The sequence below is a fragment of the Vombatus ursinus genome, unplaced genomic scaffold (genome assembly GCF_900497805.2).
Source record: "Vombatus ursinus unplaced genomic scaffold, bare-nosed wombat genome assembly UNPS02014308.1, whole genome shotgun sequence".
NCBI lineage: Eukaryota > Metazoa > Chordata > Mammalia > Diprotodontia > Vombatidae > Vombatus > Vombatus ursinus.
Genome location: NW_020954086.1, coordinates 152,962 through 166,566, shown reverse-complemented (window position 1 = coordinate 166,566; position 13,605 = coordinate 152,962). Strand labels below are relative to the sequence as shown.

At 47.3% G+C, this 13,605-nt stretch overlaps 1 protein-coding gene across 1 annotated transcript in view; it reads left to right on the top strand.

The window, feature by feature from the left end:
• SHANK1 (SH3 and multiple ankyrin repeat domains 1) overlaps positions 1 to 13,605 on the top strand; it is a 74,563-nt gene that overhangs the window by 54,999 nt on the left and 5,959 nt on the right. The window contains exon 22 of the mRNA XM_027860896.1: positions 11,989 to 12,085. Within this exon, the coding sequence (XP_027716697.1) occupies positions 11,989 to 12,085 (97 nt within the window). The remainder of the gene's footprint in view (positions 1 to 11,988; positions 12,086 to 13,605) is intronic.

The following is a 13,605-nucleotide window of genomic DNA, read 5'->3' as shown; positions in this document are numbered from 1 at the left end:
CCCCCAGTCAGTCTGCCCCCCCCCCTTAGTCTGCCCGCCTTCCCCAGTCAGTCTGTCCCCCTGGCTCAGTCTGTCTCTCCCCGTCCATCTTTTGCTCCCTCTTCAGTCTGTCTATCTTCTCTTGGTCTATCTTTCTGCCACATCTGTCACAGTGTCAGGGACTTTTAGAGGGAAGGGTCCTCAGAGGTCAGTCTACGCGAGAAGAAGAATCCTGCCCCCACCCTGCCCCCGCCACACTAGGCAGGCAGTCCACTCTGCTTTGGGACAGTCCTAACTGGCGGGCTTTTCTTCATCTCAAGCCTCAACTTCCCCTTTTGCATCTTTCATCTCACTGCTCCTGCTTCTTCCTCTGGTGTCAAACAGAGCAGGTCTCAGTCTTCTGCATCGAAGCCTTCCACATATTTGAAGACATCTGTCATGTCCACCCTGAATCTTCTCTAAGTTAAACCTTCCCACTGCCTCTAACTGATCACCAAAAATATGGACTCAAGACCCTTCCTCATCCTGGTTGCCCTGAGAAAGACTCCACTTTGTGAAACTGGGGTACCCATAACTGAGCACAATACTGCAGCTGAGATCTGACCAGGGCAGATGTCATGGGGGAATGGAGCTCTGGACTTGGAGTCTGAAGGACATGAGTTAAAATCTGACCACAAATTATTTACTAACTGTGAGACCAAATCACATAACTCCTGTCTCAGTTCCTTCATCTGTTAAATGGGGATGATAGCACCTACTGCCCGTAGTTGTGATGAGATAAAATGAGATAATATGTTTAAAGGGCTCTGTGAACTTTGAAATGCTACATGTTAGCATTTTAAAAATCCAGGGAGACATGTCTTTCTTCCTTCTGTTCCCATTTACAATTTTTTAAGTTAATTTATTTTTTAACGTTCTTTTCTTTTTAACTTTTGAGTTCCAAATTCTTTCTCCCTCTTTCCCATCCCCTTACCCTACCCACTGAGAAGGCAAGCAATATGCATCAATAATAAATGTGAAATCATTCCAGTCATTTCCATATTAGCCATATTTTTAAAGCAAGATAAAGAAAGAGAGAGAGGAAAGTATACTTCAATCTGCACTCAGAGTTCCTCAGTTCTCTCTCTGGGGGTCAATGGCAATTTTTCTTCATGAAGCCTTTGGAATTGTCTTGGACGAGAGTAGCCACGTCTCTCACACTTGATCATCTTTACAACACTGTTGTTACTCTGCATAATGATCTCCTGGTTCTTACTTCACTTTGCTTCAGTTTGTACAGATCTTTCCCATGTTTTTCTGAAGCCACCCCCATCATCATCTCTTATATAGCACAATAGTGCTTCATTACATTCATATGCCACAACTTGTTCAGCCACTCCCCAACTTGATTTCCAATTCTTTGCCACCACTAAATATTTTTGTATATATGGGTCGCCTTTCCTTTTCCTTTAGTCTCTTTGGGATACAGACCTAATAGTAATGTTGCTGGGTCAAAGGGTATGCACAGTTTTATAATGCTTTATTCTCCAGGATAGTTGGATCAGTTCACAAGTCCCCCAACAGTTCATTAGTGTCCTCATTTTTCCACATCCCTTCCAATACGTTATTTCTGATAGATGTGATATGGTACCTCAGAGTTGTTTTAATTTCCATTTCTCTAATGAGTAGTGATTTAGAGCATTTTTTTCATGTGAAGATAGCTTTGGTTTCTTCTTCTGAAAACTCCCTGTTTATATCCTTTGACCATTTATCAATTGGGGAATAGAGTCTTGCTATGCATTTATATTCATCCTCAATTACATACCCTTCTTTCCATCTTGTTCACATGTCTTTTTTTTCCAATCTTTTTTTATTAATTTGTTTATTTTTAGTTTTCAACATTCACTTCCATAAACTTTTGAGTTTTAAATTTTCTCCCCCTCCTGCCTCCCCAAGACAGCATGCAATCTGATATAGGCTCTACATATACATTCCTATTAAACATTTTCACATTAGTCATGTTGTAAAGAATTAGAACCAATAGGAGGAAGCACGAGAAAGAAGAAACAAAACAGAACAGAAGGAAAAACAGAGCAAAAAGTATGCTTCAACCTCAATTCAGACTCCAAAGTTCTTTCTTTAGATGTGGATAGCATTTTCCATTGTGAGTCTTTTGGAGATGTCTTAGATCTTTGCATTGCTGAGAAGAGTTAAGTCCATCAAAGTTAGGCATTGCACAATGTTGCTGTTACTGCGTACAGCATTCTCCTGGTTCTGTTCACTTCACTCAGCATCAATTTATATAAGTCCAGGTTTTTCTGAAACCATCCTGCTTGTCTTTTCTTATAGCACAATAGTATTCCATCACAGTCATAGTTCAAAAATCAAAATCCCATTTTAGATGCAGTCATCTTAGGCAGTTATTCCTTGGCCTGCCTGCCCCTTTCATTTAGTCGGTCTGTCCTCCTTCGGCTTGTTCCCCTTCAGTCTGTCTGTCTCCTCATCTGTTCATCTATTTATAGATGAGAGAGAGAGAAGAAGAGAGGAGAGGGGAGAGAGACAGAGACAGAGAGACAGAGAGAGAGAAGAGAAGAGGATAGGAGAGGAGAGGGGAGAGACACAGAGAGAGAGACAATGACAGAGAGAGATTTTCCCATCAATCTGTGGGTTTGTCTGCCTTGAGTCTATCTTTCTGTCCTCCCCTCAGTCTATATGTCTCCTCCCTAGTCTCAATCTGTCTTCCTCCACTATTGTCTTTTTTTCCATTCCATCCTTCTTCCACATTAAGCACTGTACCAACTAGACAATTCTCCCTCACCTTCAAACTGTCTGTTGCCTCTGACAGTCTGTCTTGCCATTTGGTCTGTCTGTCTCCCCTCAATCCCACCCTTTGAGCTCTGTGCAGACAGCCTACCCCACCCCAAGGCCTATCTCCATATCAATTTGTCTACCCCTGCCTCAATTTACCTCTCTTCAATCCCCTCTTATCTCCTCCTCAGGAGCTCTGTACTGACTATATAATACCCTCTCAATCTGTCTCAGCTATCATCTGTGCCTTCCTCAGTCTATCTGCTCCTGCTAATATATCCCCATGTGTCTACCCACCAGTATCTACCCTCTCCATCTATGCCCTCTCTTTTTTTTTCGTCTATCTGTCTCTAGCTCCCTCCACTTTGAATTGTGTCCAGATTGGACTCTGCCCCCTTCCTCATTCCTTTCTTCACAAGGACCTTCCATTTCACCAGCGTACTTCACCCCCATAATCTCATCTCCATTGTCTCTCCCAGGCTCTGACATCAGCTCTCCCCTCCCTGGGCCTCCTTGGAGACCCCTGGCAGTGGGGGTAGGGGCCCCACCTGGCCCCTCCTGGCCCCTCTCACCAGCCCCCCAGTCCTCCCTGACTTTTACCTCAGGGATCGGTAAGTCCATACCCCCTGTTCTCCTCCCCAACCCCTCAGGTCTACTTTGGGGACATCTCTTGCCTGCTCTTTCCTCTAGTGTCTTCTTTGTTCTTTCTGTCCTTTTAATATTCTTTGGGGAGGCTTGGTACTCCAGTAGAGCCTTACCTTCCCCATTTCCCCAAAAGATCTTTCTCCTCACTCTCCTACCCTTCCAAAGTCGCTTCCTTTGAAGGGGTTCACGCTTCTGCTATCACACTATCCTATAGAATCACTGACTGTCAGAGCTGACCATCAAGTCCGAGCCCTTCCCTTTCCCAGATGAGAAACTGAGGCTCTGAGAAGGGAAGAGTCAAGGCCAACGTCAGGGTTCCCAAGTGAGGCAGCCTAGTAATCACGTCCAGGCAGACCCAGAGGAGAGAGAACTTCTGGGGACCATTTACAATTTCTGTCATTTGGACAGGGACACAGAACTACTTGGCAGAGCTAGGAGCAATGCAGAGTAGTACAGGGAGTAAAATTTCAACCCATTATAATCCAATTGTATCAATATTTATTAAATACATCCCGCTTTTAAGGTTCTGTGTTGAACTGGGGATGCTGTTGGCTTCTGTGACATCCCATTCTCCCTCCAGGCCTTTGCCCAGGATGTGCCCTGTGCCTGGAATGTTCTCCCTCTTCACCTTTGCCTCTTGCAAGCTCTAGCCCCCTTCCAGACTCAGCTCAAGCACCACCTCCTTCAAGAAGCCTTTCTTGGTTCCCCCCACTTTCTGTGTCTTCCCTCCCTGAAATCACCCTATGTTTATTTTGTTTGTACTCTCTGGGATCATATTGCTGTCCCCCTCCCCCACGTAGAATGTAAGCTCCTTGAGTGAGCACTGACTGGGGAAACAAACAGAAATGTAAGATGGTCCAAGCTGCTCTCGAGTTCACATTCGAATGAGAAGAGAACCCCTTGAGGGCAGAAACCCTGCTATCGACTCTGTCCTCACTCAGTGCGTAGTTGAGAGCCTGGTGCAACTTCCCGGAATCACAGGATCTCAGAGTCAGAGGGACCTCAGACGCATTTAACCCAATGCTTGCCCCGCCCCCTAGCGTCCCCCGTCCAGAAGAGGTCCTCAGCCACAGCATGGAGTCCTTCGGCGAGGGACAGCCCATTCCACTCTGGACAGCTCCCATTGTCAGAAAGTCCTTCCAGACTCTCTGCCTGGATGGGCCTCTTTGAGACTCTCCGCCCCAGGCTCCTGGTTCTTCCCTCTCGGGCCAAAAACCCTTCCTCCCTCTGACAGTCCTGCAGATACTGAAAGAAAAGCTATCACGTTTCCACCCCCTCTCCCCACCAGCCCCAGTCTTCATGGATTCTTAATATAACTCTACAAATGCTTACTGAATGTTGAATGAAGGGATGCATGGATGAAGGCAAAGAGGAGACATGATATAGTCTCTGATCTTAAGGAGCTTACATTCTACTGGGGGAAACAGCAGCCTAATGGGGGGGGTGTATACAAATGTATTAATACATGCAAATGCATTAATATCTGGATAGTATATATACATGTATAGATGTCTAGATATATATATATATACAAATGTATATATATCTCAACATATGTATACAAATGTATCTCTAAGTATGTATACAAATAATAGTCTTACAAAGTAGAATTGGACACGAGAGAGAGGAAACACACTGGGAGGGGTGCAGACAAAGGCCTCTGACCAGACTTTGAGGAGGAAGTCACTCACCTAGGGTGACTGGGACAGGCAGCTTCCTGGAGGTAGAGGATCTGAGTGGGAACTTGAAAGAAGAGGCAGAGGTCATGGGGATGAAGTAGTATGGTTCATCAGAGAAGCCCCAGCTGGAGCAGAGAACCTGAGTTCCCATCCTGCCTCAGATACGTACAGTGTTGGGCAAGTCCCTTGGCCTCCCTGGGCCTCAGTTCCCTCATCTCTAAATGTATTAGACAGCTTCTGAAGATCCTTCCAGCTCTAGGTCTATGAGCCTATGAAGAGGGCATTCAGGAACTGGCAGGTGGCATGGGCAAGGGCATGGAGGTGGAAGAAGGCAGAATGAGCTTTAGGAGCAGCTGGTAATCCAGTTTGGCCAGATCAGACTGGGAGAAGGGGGCAGGCTAACAAGGCCGATTGAAGTCAGAGACTCTGAGGCATTTGTATTTAATTCAATTTTTATTTACCAAGGCTACAGTGAATTACTGAAGAATCGTCAGTAGGGAAGGGACAGTCATGATCGAAAGAAGAACAAAGCTTTCTAGAAGTGGGATTAATTGTCTTGGAAGGTAGTGAGTTCTCAGTCATTGGAGTTCAAGTGAATTCAGGCAGGATAATGACTCATTGGGACTGTGGTAGTGGGTGCCCCCTTTCAGGAAAAGGTTTGGTATGATGACTTCTGAAGCCCTTCTCCATCATGATCCTCTGGGAGGAAGGGCTTCTGAGGGAGAGAGGAGTCCAGAAGTCCCTTGAATTCAGGAGGGTCCCAGATCCAAGACAGTGGGCTCAGAAATCCAAACCAGGAGAAGGGGTAATCCCAGCAGAGGGGCTGGGCACACAGAGGGCAGAACCCAGGCCAAGTCAGAGTAACCAGTGTGGGGCCCCAGGCATGAGAACGGTGAGATGTGAGCTTGGTGCAAAGTGAGAGGTGGCATGTTGTCAAAGAAAGACAATGAAACCTGAATCCTGCAGCTGACACTTACTGAAGTGTGTCTGTGAATAAGTCCTTTGACATCGGTGAGCCTCAGTTTCCCGTCTATAAAGTAGGCAGGGCAGTCTTCTATCTATGTCCCAGAGTGGTTTAGGGGAGGGTACTTTGTCAGGCATAATGTGCAATAACTCTGAGTTATTGCTGCCATGCAAAGCAGAAGGCTCTCCAACTAGCCTCAGAGTGTGGGGAGATGGGAGCCCCAGGGGATCCTTGTGGCTGGTGGATACAGCTGTGAGAGGGCACAGAGCCAGGCAGCTGCTGATGCCAACCCTGTAGCTGAGGTTCATTGTCCCCTATTCTCTGTCTTCTCTTTCCCAGCTTGCCCCTATGAAGGAATGACCTCCCTGCTAGGGCTGACAGGAGCAATTGAACACGGCAGGGTCTGAATAGGGAGCAGCTTAGTTCATTAACCCAGTCCACAAGGGGGACATCAGGCAAGATGCTTTTTGGAGCTGGGAGGTGACATGAAGCCTTAGAAAGAGCAGTCACTGGATTTGAGGACCCAGGACTCAATTCCAGGTTTGAGCATTTAGTAGCTGTGTGACCTTAGGTAACTTTCTTGCCATCTCTGAACCTCCATTTCCCCCTTATAAAATGCACATGACAGTGCTTGCATTATGTGCCATCCAGGGTTTTTGTTGGGTTCCACTAAAATCAGGAGTATAAAGGGCCTCATAAGCACTTAACCATCATTCATGTGGTCACCTTTGTGCCCCCAGGATGCTTGACTCTAGTGCATATGGCAGGCTTCTGGCTCCATGTGGCCCCATGGCTTCTCAAGTGAAAGTTCTGGGTCAACGTGACCACCCTGTCTTTGTTGCTCTCTCCCTTTCACCATCTCACTAGAACAGGGGTTTCTAAACATTTTTGTGTTGCAGACCCCCGTGAGCAGTCAGGCTATGAGCCCCTTCTCAGAATAATATTTCTAAATGCAGCAAAGAAGATATATAGGCTTCCCAAGGAAACTAATGATATTGAAATACAGTTCTCAAAATGTCTCTAAAGCACCAAGTTTTCAGTCCCTAGGGTAGGACCACCTGCACAGGTGATGCGTCAGTGGATCCAACCTGCTTGGTGTCCTGGTGACCAGTCTGGTCCCAAGGAGCTGCTAATCTTCAATTGTATACTCTCCTACTAGCTCCATATTGGTCCTGGATTCAACAAGGGCACGCCTGGCTTTGAAGGTCCCATCCAGCTCAGCATTCTAGGAGACTGTCTGTCATCAGTGTCAGAAAAGATTCTACAAGTTGTGAAGAAAATACCTGATCATATTTGGCTTTGGGGAGGAATAGAGCTGAAGGTCATGATCAGATTTAGTGCTGGAACAGAAAGCTACTCCAGCCCTCTCACTTTGTACAGGTGGGGAAACTGAGACCTAGAGAGCAAAATAAACAGATGACCCCAAGATAGGAGGAGTAGCTAACACACTGAATGCCAATCATGATCTCCCCAAATCTTCCCAGCCTAGAGGCTGACTCTAAGCAGATGGAATTCAATGGGGTTCAATGTAAATCATTATATCTGGGTTCAAAAAATCCACTTCACAAGCACAAGTTAGAGAAGGGCGTGGTTAGACATGAGTTTGAAATAGCTTTGGGGATTCCAGTGGACCACAAGTATGCTAGGAGTCAAAAGGACAATGTGGCTGTCCAAGTTAATGCTCGCTGGAGCTGTGTGGAGAGCCCAGTTTCCAGGTCGAGGGAAGTGATCGTTCACTGTCCTCTGCCCTGGTCAGACTCCATCTGGAATATTTTGTTTTGTTCTGGGCACCACATTTTAGGAAGGAAATTGATAATGTGGAGAATGTCCAAGGAGGGCAACCAGGATGGCAGAGGGCCTCAAGTTCTTGCCACGAGGATCAACCAAAGGAGATGTGGAGAGATTTTGCACGAAGACTCAGAGAGAAACACAAGAGGTGTCTCCAAGTACTCCGAAGGCCATGATGTGAAAGGAAACTAGACTTGCTCCCCCTGGCCCCAAATGGCAAAACTAGGAGAAGGGGAGAGATGCCAAGGGGCAAGTTTGAGCAGGATGGTAAAGAAAAACTTTGTAAGCATTGAAGCCATCCAAGAGTGTGATGGGACACCTTGGGAAGGAGCCTCTCCCCCTTGTTGGAGGCTTACAAGTAGAGGATAAGGTGGAGGAGATGCCTTTAGGCATATGTATTGGACAGGTGGTCAAGATCTCTTCCAACTCTGAAATTCTCTGATTCTGGGAATTGCTCAACCACTGAAGGGGGGTGGGGGTTAGAGATAAAGATTAGCCCATCAGAGGGGCAAAGGAGAGATGGAAGAGAGAAAACTGGAGGTGAAGAGATCTGATAGTCATTTCAATAGTTCAGGGGCTCTCAGACTGCTTGGCTTTTTAAGTGTTTCTAATATTGCCACACTTTGTGAGAAAAAGATCTGTCTGGTCTTGGTCATGAGGGAGAACAGGGGTCCCCCTGTCACCTCAGTCATTTTCTAATGACATAAATAATAGCTCACATTCTGCTAGCTATACTGCTTTACTGTCAACAAAGGCCTCTTCTTGCAACAGCCCAGTGAAATAGGCAGTCTGAGGAGTGTCTTCCCTGTTTTTAGAGAAGGGGGCTGAAGGGAGGAAGCACTTGCCAAAATCCACAGAATCCCAGAATTCTAAGGGACCCTAGAGGCCATCTAATCCAACCTGAAGCAGCCTTCTATCACATTGTCAACAATGTTCCTCCACCCTCTCCTGAAACATTCCAGTGAGGGGGGACCCGTTATTCCCCAGGCAACCCTTTCCATTTTGGGGCAGCCTTCCTCATTAGAAAGTTCTTCCTGATATCACACCCAAATCATCCTCTCCCACTTCCACCTATGCTCTTGGTCCTGCCTCTTGGACTAAAATGAACACGTCAAAGCCTTCTTCCATGGGCCAACCCTTCCAGTGACAGAAGACAGTGATCACGTTCCCCTCCCTCATCATATATCTTCTCCAAGCTAAGCATCCTCATTTCCTTCCAATAATCCAGGTAGCCTGAACTTGAAACCCTCTACCTTCAGAACATCCTCCATAGCATCCACGTCCTTTCTGAACTTGGATGCCCAGAACTGACCACAAGGCTTCCGAGGAGCTCTGATATGGGGACGATATCTCTGAAGTCTTCTAATCAGCCTCAGCATCCCCGGGCTTCTTTAGCTGTCATATCCTACTGTTGTCATAGATTGAACTTAGAACCGACTAAAGTCTCCCAGTGTCTAGCCAGATTTCCTCCATCTTCGACATAGAAAGCTGATTTTTGAATGAAAATGTAATCCTTTGCATTTCTCCCCATTAGATTAGACCTTCTTGGATTCGGCCCTTCCTTCTAGTCTGTTAAGGCCTTTTTAGATCTTTTTGGCCACCATGTTGGCTCTCACACCTGATTTTATGTCATCTGAAGATTTGGTTTTTGTTTGTCTTTTGCTAGGCAATGGGGTTAAGTGACTTGCCCAGGGTCACACAGCTAGTAAGTGTCAAGTGTCTGAAGCCGGATTTGAATATCTGAAGATCTGATAGGGATACCATCTAACCAAGTCTTTGGTGAAAATATTAAACATCACAGGGCCAGGCACAGCTCCCTGGGCCACTCCACTAGAAACCCTGGACCAAATTGACATCAAACCTTTAGTGGTTGCGCTTGAAGACTAACCATTCAGCCAAGCCTGAATCTATTTAATTGCATTATCATCTACCTTAAACTGTGGGGCTCTACCCCACATGGGAGTCCACCTATAGTCTAAGAAGTGCTGAAGGGGTCTTCAGTGGAAAAAGGTTAAGAAGTCATGAATTCTAACCCACACCTCTCCATCTTTTCCGCAAGAATACCATGAGACACTTTATCAAATGCTTTACAAAACTAGATAAACTCTATCAAAAGTATTCCTTCTACCCACCAGTTCAATGACCCTTTCCTTTCCAAAAAAGGAAATCAGTGGCATGGGCTGGCCCTTTTGTTTTTCTTTCATTGATGCCTTTTGGTCTTTACTGTAGAGTACCTGAGTACTTTTCTCCCTCCCCACCCCTCACCTGACCCCATCCACATTGAACCTTTCCTTGGGACAAAGACAAAGAATTCAGTGAATGCATCTAAGTGATTTTTTTGGCGGGGGGGGGGGGGGGGAAATCGGGGTTAAGTGACTTGCCCAGAGTCACCCAGCCAGTAAGTGTCAAGTGTCTGAAGCCGGATTTGAACTCAGGGTCTTCCTGCCTCCAAGCCAGTCCTCTATCCACTGCATCACCTAGCTGCCCCCAAACGAACTATTCTTGATGGAAATCTTGGCATTCCCTAACTTACAGTAATGTTCTGAGGGATGTGCCTTAAAGTGTTACATGATTGACTGCTTGCCTTGGGGAAAGGACGCTGGATTTTGAGTCAGAGGACATGGGTTCCAGTCCTGTCCTTGCCCCTTACTGCCTGTGTGACCTTGGGCAGATCCCTTTTGCATCAGTTTCCCCATCTTTAAAATGAAGGGCTTTGACTCAGCTTCAGAGATTCCTTCCAGCTCAGCCTCTTTGATCCATGATGCTCCTTGTTCCCAAGCTATCAGTTTCCAGGAAAGACCTCAGAGGTGATCATACGTGCCCTTCCTTAAGGTGGCAGAGTGGGCTTTGGAATAAGGACAGGACTGAGTTTGAATCGAGGTCTTGACTCTTACTATTTTTTTTTTCGGCGAGACAATGGGGTTAAGTGACTTGCCCAGGGTCACACAGCTAGTAAGTGTTATGTGTCTGAGGCCGGATTTGAACTCAGGTCCTCCTGAATCCAGTGTGGGTTCTCTATCCACTGCGCCACCTAGCTGCCCCTTGACCCTTACTATTCATTTAACCCCAGGCAACTCTCTGGACCTCAGTTTCCTCATCTGTAAAATGACACAATTCTCTCTGTACTCTCTGCCTCCCAGTGCTGTTGAGAGGAGATTGATTCACAAACCATTTGGGGAGGTGGGAGTAGGCCTCTGATTTCCTTGGTGTGGTGATCTCCCAATGAGGGAACTCCCTTAACCAACACAGGTCAGGCCTGGCTCTGCATCTTCTGGTCTTAGAGAGAGCCCTGAGAGTGAGCTCTGAAGTGATGTGTCCTCACAACCAGTATGCCTCAGAGTTGGGAGTTTAAAAAGCCAGCTCCCATGCCTGAAGGCTAGCCTGCTGTCATGTGTAAGCCTGAGTACCAGGGCAGGTTCAGTATGTCATGGAGGTTAGAGGGCTGCCTGGTGAGTCACGTGGGGGAGCTTTGGCTTCTGGGTGCCCCCAGGAAACCCTCCCCCCAGGAGCTCCCTCTGCCATTGAAATCACAGGCCCTGTCCCAAACAGAGACGTGATAATAATAGTAACTGGAAACGGCATAGCACTTTTAGGTTTGCAAAGTGCTTCTAAACAGCATCTTATTGGGTCCTCCTAACCACCCTGGGAGGTAAATGCTTAAAGTATTATCTCCATTTTACCAATGAGGAAAGTGAGGCTGAGAAAAGGGCAGTGACTTGCCCCAGGGTCACTATAGAAATGTGAGTCACTCCTTTGGTTTGCTGGGCTCCGTGCTGACACCTCACCTGTGTCTGGATTCATCGCCCTCCCCTCCCACTCCCAAGAATATTTCAGACGTTCCACAGCCAAATGGATGCTTCAGAGATGCCCTGGTGACCAGCTGTAAACATCAGGCTATTTCTTTAAACATGGCAGATTGGGGGGGGGTCCTTGTTTCCTTTGACTTCTGGGGACCCAGATCTGTACAGATTGGTGGTTCCCCCCATCTTTCTCTGATTCCCCTTTCTCCTAACATCAGCGATCTGTCCCTACAGAAACCTTTGGGGAAGGAAGGGAAAATTGGGAGGGTGCTGGAGAGAGGGAAACATGACTCTAACTTCTGTCCTTGTTGCCTGTTCTCTTGACCTGCCCTTGCCCCCTACCCAGTCCAGCTTTGATCCCCACCACCGTTCCCAGCCTAGTTATGAACGGCCATCTTACCTACCCCCTGGACCAGGCCTCATGCTGCGACAAAAGTCTATTGGTAAGTCTGCATGGGGCTAGAGAATAGGCCTGGGCAGGCCACCTTGGGGGGGGGGGGGGTTGACATCACCTTACGGGCAGCCTTGAGATCCTGAAACAACTATAGTTGTTTCTTCTTCCCTTGTCTCCAGACTCAGGATCTGGATTTGTTGTGTGACCTTGAAACACCATTTCCCTGATCTAAGCCTCAATTTACCCACCCTGTAAAATGGGGGTGGTCACTTTTTTTTTTGCTGCTCTCATCTCAGTGGGGTGTTGGGAGGAAAGGGTTTTGTCAAACTTCAAATGTGGTAGAAAGGTGAGTTAGTCAGGTCCAGAATTGTCCCAAGAGGGTGGGCTCTTTGACAAGCGCAAACCTCGTCCTGGGAACCCACCACCTCAACCCACCAAGTGCTTGGTAAGCATCTATGTGGGAGGGGATGTTGCTTCTCAGCTAGACAGCTGGCCTCTGAATCACAAGACCTGGGTTTGAGTCCCAGAAGTGGAGAGGGCCCTGGACTTGGAGTCAGGAAGAGCTGAATTTGAATTCTGCCTCAGACAACCATTGGATCCCAGATAGGACACTTTGCCCCTTTCAGTCTTTCATCCTCAATCTCCTCCTTTGTAAAATGGGGATAATAACAGAATAATAGTACCCTTACTGGTACTGGCTTACCTGCCAGTTGTTGTGAGGGTCAAACGAAATATTTCTAAAGCTCCTTGCAAACCTCCAAACACCCTGTCTGTCAGCTGTTCCACCGCCTGGGTCACCCCAGGCAGTCGCCTAACCTTGAGGTGCAGTCTCTGACATGATACACAATCTGGGGCCAATTTCTTTTGGTGGAAGAAATTTCCTCACTGGGAGTTTCCCATACTCATGGGCAAGTAGCAGGTGTAATAAAAGAAATCCATGCAGACACTGTGCTGGGAACCCAAAGGCAGAAAAGAAAGGGGATCCCAGGAATTCCTGCCTGTTCCGGGCCTCGCCCTCAGGGGGCGTCCTGACATTCTACTTCTCTCTGAGGTGTCAGATACAATGCGTCACTTGGAGGAGACTAAAGCCCAGAGGACACTTCGAGTCCCACGGGTATCAGGCTGGGGACTTGCCCTGTCATTTCAAAAGGAGGGAGGGCTCCCTTTACCAATGCAGGCTATAAGTCTCCACAACTAAGTCTGAGAGTTGCTTAAATCGCTAAAAGACTAAGTGACTTGCCCAGGGCCACACGGTCAGCAGATTTCGGAGCCGGGACTTGAATCCAGGTGCCCACTGGTTCAGAGTCGGGCTTTCTGCCCATTCTGCCTCGGCTATTTCCCGGTGCTTTGGGGTTTGCAAAGCTTTGCCTCAGTCCTGCCCGGATTCTATGCCTCCTTTACCGAGGAGGAAAGGGAGGCCCAGAGAAGGCCAACCTGGGGCCATTCTGGAATGCCTCGACAGGTCCTACCTCGTTAGTGGGTGGGTGAGGCTTTTCGGACTAAGCCAGAGCTGGACTGTGAGTCTGCAGTCCGAGGCCCAGCCTAACCAAGGCCACAGAGGTTTAGCCA